This window comes from Apteryx rowi, unplaced genomic scaffold (genome assembly GCF_003343035.1).
Source record: "Apteryx rowi isolate R43461 unplaced genomic scaffold, aptRow1 scaffold_170, whole genome shotgun sequence".
NCBI classification, from domain to species: domain Eukaryota; kingdom Metazoa; phylum Chordata; class Aves; order Apterygiformes; family Apterygidae; genus Apteryx; species Apteryx rowi.
The window spans coordinates 1,683,169-1,691,606 of NW_020447975.1; the positions used below are offsets into that span (position 1 = coordinate 1,683,169).

General features: G+C 57.4%; 1 protein-coding gene across 5 annotated transcripts; it reads left to right on the forward strand.

Annotated features, from left to right (window-relative positions):
• Positions 1–68: 68 nt before the first annotated feature.
• On the forward strand, positions 69–8,432 carry VPS33B (VPS33B, late endosome and lysosome associated). 5 transcript variants are annotated; one of them, XM_026060758.1, is made up of 22 exons: positions 71–176; positions 253–314; positions 628–677; positions 1,067–1,134; positions 1,381–1,426; positions 1,792–1,886; positions 2,325–2,429; positions 2,943–3,039; positions 3,350–3,427; positions 3,729–3,802; positions 4,275–4,361; positions 4,465–4,555; positions 4,802–4,876; positions 5,272–5,336; positions 5,410–5,464; positions 5,556–5,602; positions 5,910–6,042; positions 6,423–6,496; positions 7,135–7,236; positions 7,553–7,628; positions 7,705–7,821; positions 8,288–8,432. In XM_026060758.1, the coding sequence occupies exons 1-22, from the start codon at positions 135–137 to the stop codon at positions 8,365–8,367; spliced, it is 1,719 nt and encodes a 572-aa protein (XP_025916543.1). In that variant the 5' UTR covers positions 71–134; the 3' UTR covers positions 8,368–8,432. The 5 variants fall into 5 exon arrangements, with proteins under 5 accessions (XP_025916547.1, XP_025916546.1, XP_025916543.1 ...); XM_026060759.1 differs by lacking the exon at positions 3,350–3,427; XM_026060760.1 differs by lacking the exon at positions 253–314 and having other exon boundaries at positions 119–176.
• The last annotated feature ends 6 nt before the right edge of the window (positions 8,433–8,438 follow it).

Sequence of the window (8,438 nt, forward strand, 5' to 3'; positions counted from 1 at the left end):
CGGTGGATGGGCCCGGGGGATGGTCGGGGGCGGTGGATGGACCCGGGGGCAGTCGGGGCGGCTGCTGGCCCCCACCCACGCCTGCGCACCCCCAGCTCCCCGGCAGGAAGGACCTGTTCATCGAGGCCGACCTGATGAGCCCCCTGGACCGCATCGCCAACGTCTCCATCCTCAAGGTACTGCAGGGGCCGCGGGCTGGCGGGCTCGGTGCCCCCGCGCTGCCCCGCTGATGGCCCCGTGCTCTCCCTGCAGCAGCACGAGGTGGACAAGCTGTACAAAGTGGAGAACAGGCCCACCAGCAGCACCAGCGACCAGTGAGTCCTCCAGCACTGGGGGTACTGGGTGCTGCCCTGCACAGCCTGCAGCCTTGACAGCTGTCGGGCAGGCTGCACCAGCACACGCTGGTCCCAAGCATGGCCGCAAACCGGAGGGGTTTGCAGAGCAGGCAGGAGGAAGCAAAGGTGACAGGTCTGGGTGCAGGGGCCTCTTCCAGCTCTGGATTTGCCACCCCTGGACCAGAGAGGTCTCAGTGCAGAGACGCTGGTGAAGAAAAGGGGCCTGGGAAGGCAGGGCCGGGCACAGAGGGTTTCCTGTCTCTCACTCCGCTCTGTCACTCTGTGAGCACAGGTTCTGCTTCCTCGTCCGGCCACGGATCAAGACCATGAAGTACATTGCTGGTGAGTGCAAGGGGCCTGCAGGGCAGGTGTCAGTCACCTGCTGTCAGTGGGTAGTACCTCAGCTCTGTGCTGAGATTTGGGGTACTGCTACCTAGTGGGCTGTGCTGGGAAGGTCAGTAGTGATGTACGGGGCCTAGTAAGCATCCTGTGCTGCTGTGGACAGGGCTTTGGTGCTCTGCTTTGCCAGTACCAAGCAGGCTCGAGAAGGGCTTTCAGTGAGCCTGCACCCTATGGAAACTGGCCCCACACCCAGGGTTTTGCTTTCTGCCTGGTGTGTTTCAGGTCCTATGAGATCCTGGGACCCCAGACCTCCTCGTACAAGAGGAATTGTGACAGTTCGGGTTGATGGACAGTTTCAGGTCTGGTTAACCCAAGTCTCTTGTTTGCAGATATTATCAATGCTGATAAGATGGCAGGGAGGAGCCGGAAGTACAAGATTATCTTCAGCCCCCAGAAGGTCAGTCTGGCTGCTCTTTCCTCCCAGTTACCACCATAGGTTCCCAGTCCAGTCTTCATGCCTTCCACTGCTGTTACCAAAATTGAAAGTTTTTAGTTTCTTACCTGTAACAATTGAACTGAAACAAAATGTTGCAATGTCTGGGAACGAGATAGTCACATCCACTACTAGGAGACCTTGGTCTGCACTCTGTGCAGGTGGTGTGGGAGCCTGGCTGGGTGCTGAGGGTCTCTTCTTGTCTTGCAGTTTTATGCTTGCGAGATGGTGCTGGAGGAAGAGGGTGTCTTTGGTGGTGAGTGGGACTGGGGTGCCTGACCTCCATTCCTCCTGCCCCGACGGCTGGCTCACGGTAGCTCTGACATCGCAGAACTGTGGTGGTGGGATCCCATGTACTGGCTGGGTGCTGAGTGTGGCCAGGAAACAGCAGGGTCCCGTGAGCCCGAGTGCCTGCCTGTGGGGAGGAGTGTGTGTGCCCCAGCATCAGCATCTTCCAGGGAGGAGAGACGGTCCTGCCCTGCCTCAGTACAAAGAAGGGAATCCCTCTAAAAGGCCTGATCCCTGCACTGTCTGACCCGTCTGTTGAGGGGCTGTCATGATTCTTGGGGCTGTTTCTGTTAAGCATTGGGTAACTGTTGCCTTTTTCTGTCCCAAACTCAGATGTGAGCTGTGACGAATGGTCCTTCTACCTGCTCCCCCTGGACGATGACATCATCAGCATGGAGCTGCCTGAGTTCTTCCGTGACTACTTCTTGGTCAGTGGGACGGTTCTGCTGGGACACTGCCCTATGGGATCACAGCCTTTCCTTCATTCGTTTCTTGGGCCTAGGACGGAAGAGCTTTGTTCAGAGGGCTGATACATGGCATGTCTTGCTCAGTCCTCTCGGCCCTTCCTGCAGGCCTTCATCTACTGTTCCAGGGTGGCTGCTGCCTCAGCCAGCTGCTCTAATGGGTTTTGATGCCTTTCCTTCTCCACAAACCTGCACACCAGCCCCTGTGCTGGCTCCTCCTCTGGTCACTCCTGAGCAGGCTTTCGGGAATCCCTGCATGTTTCTGTGTACTTGCTTCCTGGAAGCCCAGCTCTTGGCCTGTGCCATCCCCAGTCCAGCCCCAGCGAAGTTTCCTAACATACACAGATGTTTCCAAGCCAGCCTGCCCAGACTTGCTCCCCAATGTTCTTGTGGTCCCTGCAGGAAGGAGATCACCGCTGGATCAACTGTGTTGCTCGAGCCCTGCAGTTACTGAACTCCCTGTACGGACCTTTCAGCAAGGCTTATGGGATTGGCAGGTGTGCCAAGGTACTGCCCATGCTGCAGAGCTCTGCCTGTGCTTGGGGGCAGGGCCTCTCTCTGGTCCCCATATGGGGTGCAGTTTGCAGGGGATCAAAACCAATCAGCCCTGTAGCATCTGTGTAACCCCAGAGGTCCCAGTATGCTTCTGCCTCTTCACAGACAGTTCTGGGGGTGTTCAGAGTATCTGCGGGAGAGGTTCATCTCATCCCACATCTCCCAGCCAGTGCTGCATGTGCCCAGATTGTGCAGGGAGGAGCTGAGGCAGCGTCTGCCACTTTTGAGGCATCTAGGAATGCCCTGTGCCCTGGCTCAGGGGAAGTGCTTGCACTCAGCTTCTTGGCGTCTGTGATTTTGAGGCCTGCTGCATTCATTTTTTCTCTAGAGGCCATCTTAGACCATGTTCTGGCTGGCATGCCCACAGCAGTGCATGGAAGGGCTGGTGCTGAGGCACGCTGTGCCCCTTAGTGGGTGCTTGGGACTGGTCTTTCAAAGGCCCTGATATGCTTGTTCCCCTCACAGATGAGCTATGAGTTGTGGCGGGACCTGGAGGAGGAGAGTGAGAGCGACAGTCAGGGCAGGAAGCCTGAGATTGGCAACGTCTTTCTCATGGACAGAGGTAGGGGCCTGGTATGGTCAGCTGGAGTGAGGAGGGACAGCAGGTTTGGGGCTTGGCAAGGAGGGAGCAGTGTGGGCTGGCAGGTCCATCAGAGAAGGATGCCCAGCCACACGGCACAAGGAGAGGACGTGCTGACTCTGGGTATCATCAGGAGGCTCGGGGCAGCCGGAGGTGGTGGTGGAAGCTATGCAGGCCCAGTCAGCTGCGGAGTCAGAGACGATGGGTAGGGGTAGGTGTGAAGAGCAGGAGAGCAGCTTGCTGGGTGAAGACCATGAACACACCAGCCCACACATTGCGGTTCTCTTTGTAGACACAGACTACGTCACAGCGCTGTGTTCCCAGGTGGTGTACGAGGGGCTCGTGGACGACACCTTCCGTATCAAGTGTGGTAGGTCACAGGAGGAGGCGATGGGGCAGCAAAGGGTCCTGCACAGTGTGTAGTGAGGGTCCTTCCAGGGTCTGTGCCCGGGGCTGTCAGACCAAAGGCCTATGTGCTACAGTGGGAGCTGTTCCTCATGGGGACAGTTGTGGTGCTGGATGCTGCTGGAAGTTGTCTGCAAGGACAGCCCTCAGTGTGACCGAGCTGGTGGACAGTTATTGCCCTTCCCCAGAGCCTTTTGCAGCCAGGTAGACATGTGCAGGGGTGTTGGTAGTGCTGGGGCAAAGCACCTCTTCATCCTTCTCTGCAGGGAGTGTGGATTTTGGACCAGATGTCACCTCTTCTGACAAGAGTATTAAGGTGCTGCTCAACTCCCAGGACAAGGTGAGTCCTGTTCAAATGCCTCAGTTGTGGTGGGTCCCTCCAGCGCTCCCTGCCCACCCAGCATTGGGAGGAGGCTGACTGGGGCCATCTGCTCTTGGAAGCCCTAAACAGGGAGCAGGGAAAGACCAGGTGCTGCTGGGCCTCAGGGGGCTGGTTGTGAGAGAATGGGTACACAGACAGGAGAAAAGTGGTCTCGAGACAGCTCAGTATCTGTAATTGCCAGGGTCCCTGCCTGCCTGCTTTGTGCCTGCCTGTTTTGTGCCTGCCAGTTGGTATTTTGGGGCCTGGAGGAGGGACTCTGTCTACCCTGGCAGGGATACCACCTCATCTCGCTGTTGTTCAGGATACTGATAAGCACTGGCTCTGAGTCCTGTTGTGCTTTGGCTGAGCTGTGACTGGTGGACCCTGCACTCAGCCTAAGGGAATGCAGGGCCCATGCTACACTGTGACTGCTGCGGTATTCTCTGTGTAGGTCTTCAGCCAGATACGGAACGAGCATTTCTCCAGTGTGTTTGGCTTCCTGAGTCAAAAGTCACGTAACCTACAGGCACAGTATGATGTGAGTGTAGGGCCTGCTTGGCCCATCACCTGAGCGTGCGAGACTTCCCGCAGTGCTGTCCTTCCATATCCAGGCACCTCCCCAGGCACTCTTTCTTCCACAGCGGCGCCGTGGGATGGACATCAAGCAGATGAAGAACTTTGTCTCCCAGGAGCTGAAGGGACTAAAGCAAGAGCATCGCCTGTTGAGTCTGCGTAGGAACCAGAGCTGGGGCAGTGGGGAGGGAGAGGTCTTGGGCTGCTGCACCTGGTACCTGGGCTCCAGGGAGGAAAGCAGGGGTGTTTCAAAGGCCTTGCTAGTCCCCCGGAGGAGCAGATGCTCTGAGCAATGGGCAGGGTTAGCAGAAGCTGTCAGTACTTGAGGATGTCCATACTGGGGAGGGCCAAGCTATATGAAGAGCCTGTATGCCTCCAAAGTGGTGGTCTCTTTTGGCTATGCAGATATTGGTGCCTGTGAGTCCATCATGAAAAAGAAAACCAAACAGGACTTTCAGGAGATGATCAAGACTGAACACTGTGAGTGTCCCACATCTACTGCTACCCTCCATCCCAGTCCTCACTCCCCTACCTCYACTCTGACCCACAGCCTCACTAGCCCCAAGTCTGGGCTGCCCCACAGCCTAGGTGCTCCTCGGCAAGACTGCAGTCCTTTGAGACTGTACTGGGGGGAGTTGTTTAAACCATATCCTCACAGGGCCAATGCACAGTGCGGTAGAAGGCCCAGCATCTCAGGCCTCCCCTTTCCTTGAGGCTCAGGGAGGGGAGCTGAGCCCAGGTTCTACCTTGCTTGGCTGGTGAGAGCTCTGGATCTGGGGCTCTCTGTGCCCCTGTGCAGAGCAGCATTGCCATGTCCCAGGGGGTGCTCAGCCCAGCCCTGGGGATGAAGTGACTCTGTCTCTCCCCCCCAACAGCTCTGCTGGAGGGTTTTGACATCCGCGAGAGCACCAGCTTCATAGAGGAGCACATTGACCGACAGGTGAGACTGCGCTGAGCTGTGTGGGGGTAAGGGGGGCCTGGGCAGGCTGCTCACATTGCCTGTTCCCATGCAGGTGTCCCCCATTGAGAGCCTACGCTTGATGTGCCTGTTGTCCATCACGGAGAATGGTGAGGTGTCTGGGGCTGCTGGTCAGGGAGGGGCAGCACTGGGGGCCCTCTAGGTCTTAGTGCTGAGCTCTCCCTGTGGTGCTCCCCACAGGTCTCATCCCCAAAGACTACCGCTCCCTGAAAACCCAGTACCTGCAGGTGAGTGCATCTGGGGGCCGAGCAGTCTCCCAGAGCAGCAATCGCTGGGTGGGCCAGGACTTCCTCTCCCTGCACGCTCCTCGCCTCGAGGCACTGGGCAACAGCACTCCCCGGAGACACTCAGGCTGCCTCTGTAGGGCAGCCTGGAGCAGAAGTGTTAGCCCTGTCTCCCTGAGCTCAGCACAAGCCACATGCTCTGCCCTCTCCTGCTCTCCCTGCTGGGTTGCTCTAAGCAGTCTCCCTAGCCTCCTGTACATTCCTGCTCACCGCTGGGGCTTGACGCTGATCCCATTGCCCCCTTTCCTAGAGCTACGGGCCTGAGCACTTGCTGACCTTYCACAACCTCAAGCGCATCGGGCTGCTGACTGAACAGTCTCCTGGAGAGACCCTGACTGCTGTGGAGAGCAAAGTCAGCAAGCTGGTGACAGACCGAGCTGCAGGTGAGAGCCAGGTTTCTCTCTGCCCCTCAAGTGCCCTGGGAGCCTGAGCTGTGGGGAAGCTCGGAGGGGGCAGACAGTCGTGGAGACCTAGTGTTTCATGATCTGTGTCCCGGCAGCACATGGCGAGCCCGGATGCCGCAGGCATGGAGCGCATCCCCAGAGGTGGTGCCCCAGCTGTGCCCAGGGCTGCTACAAACCAGGCACCTGGCTCTTCCCCTGGGGGTGGCAGGACCGAGAAGCACTGCTGCCCCTTCTCTTCCAGAGCCAGGTGCTCTGCACCATGCCTCACTCTACCCTGCCTGTAGCTGGGAGTCTCCAGCTCCTGCCACTAGTGATGAATCCCAAGGCTCTGAGCCATTTCTCCTTGCCTTGTTTTCCAGGAAAAATCACAGATGCGTTTAATTCTTTGGCCAGGAAGAGCAATTTTCGAGGCATAAGCAAGAAGCTGGGGTTGGTATGTCCTGAGGCTGCTGGCCTGCTGCTCTGTCCACATATCCACTGTTGACAGAGGGGTTTGGCTGGTCTGTGACTGTCTGGCTCTGAAAGTTCTGGGCTCCCCAAGATCCTGGCAGCCAGGGACATGCTCACTTCACAAGACAACCAGAGCTGCTTCTCTCCTTGACACCAGGGAGACTGCAGACTTTATGGTCTGCTGTGTCTCTGGGCTCCACCTATGCAGTGAAATGCCAGGTGCTCCAAACAAAGGACAACCCCTGTGCAAACTGCCATGGCCTCATTGCATGCTGTGAATACTCCTGATCTGCTCTAAGAGCAATGCTGGGTGTCTGCCTGCTTGCAGAAGTCGTGCGGGATGTAGCTGCCTGGTGCTGTGGGAGTGGCACTGTGCCCTCTCGGTTCTGGGGCAGTGGAGAGCTGATGTCTGCAGTCTCTGGCACTCAGTCCAATGCACAGCCCACCGTGCCGTGTATTTGCCTGATCTTGGGCCATTGGTGGCCAGGGAGGAGGGATAGGAGATGGGGACACAGGCTTACTTTGAATGTCTGTCTCTCCTCATCAACCTACACACCTGATGTGGTAGGCGAAGCCCAGAGCAAACTGCTCCCACACCCTGAGTAATATGTGTCTCTGTAGATTCCCCGGGTGGATGGAGAGTATGACCTGAAAATGCCGCGGGATATGGCGTATGTTTTCAGTGGGGCCTACATCCCCCTGAGCTGCAAGATCATTGAACAGGTGAGTCTGTCTGCCCTTAGGAAGGCACTGCAAGTCCTCCCTGAGGAAAGTCCTGCCTCTCTCGTGAGCCTTAGTCCAAGTGCCTCTGGTGTCCTTGTAGGGGGTCTGAAGGATGTTCTTCCGCCCAGGGCTGGGCCTGGAAGTGCGGTTCCAGTTCCCAGATGGAGAGGCATGGCAGTATTCATCTGCTTGTTTGGTGCCTTGCTTCCGGGCCAGCAAGTAGCCCAGGGTCTGACTCCTGAGATATGCCTAGTGTATTTGCTGTGCGTGGCTCTTCTGTGCCCTAGCCTTCATCCCCCTGTCCATCTCCTTCTAGGTGCTGGAGCGCAAAAGCTGGCTGGGTCTGGAGGAAGTTTTGCGCCTGCTCAATGGCAATGAGTTTTCTGTTACAGGTAATGCCAGCACATGGGGCTCCTGGGGTGGGCAGGCCTCAGGCTGGTCAGTTTAACAACACTCTGCACCTTCCAGAGAGTGCTGGGGAAGATAGTCCTGCCTGGGAGTCTCAGCGCATCATCCTCACAGTCTTCTTAGGAGGCTGCACCTTCTCTGAAATTGCTGCTCTTCGCTTTTTGGGGAAGGAGAAAGGTACGGGTCATGGTGGGGCTGCTGCCTTCTGCCACTGGAGTGCTGGAAGCAGGGCCCTTTATCGGGGCAGGGAGCATATAAGAGCCTCCGATCATGGTAAAAAGGACTCACTGTGATCACACAGGATAAATCCAAGCAGTTAATGATACTTCGACTCAGCAGTGGTTAAAACGTAAACCCCTCCTATTCTCTTGCCCTAAACCTGTGACCTAATTCCCCAAGGAGAAACTGGGTGGGTTAAAATCGTGGGCTATCTCCCAGTCTGCTGTCATGGGGAAGGGGCATCCCCTAGGGCAGGTGTAAACCCAGAGATGGAGAGCAGTATCAGGGAAGCAGGCGGTCACCCTCCCCTGCTGCCACCTCCTGCTGTGGCTCCAGCTTTCGGCTCCTGCCTGCTGGGGGCTGCTGCAGTCCAGTGTAGCACAGGGGGGCTGGCTGCAGACTTGCAGGGTTTCTTCCGTTTCAGGGTACAAGTTCATCTTCCTGACAACAGCAATTACGAACAGCGCGCGGATGATGGAGGCCATGATCGAGACAAAGGCGTGAGGCTGCACCGGGTCGCCGTGGGACGAGGGGGGAAGGCTCGGGCTGAGGGGAGCGGACTGGGCAGTGCCCTG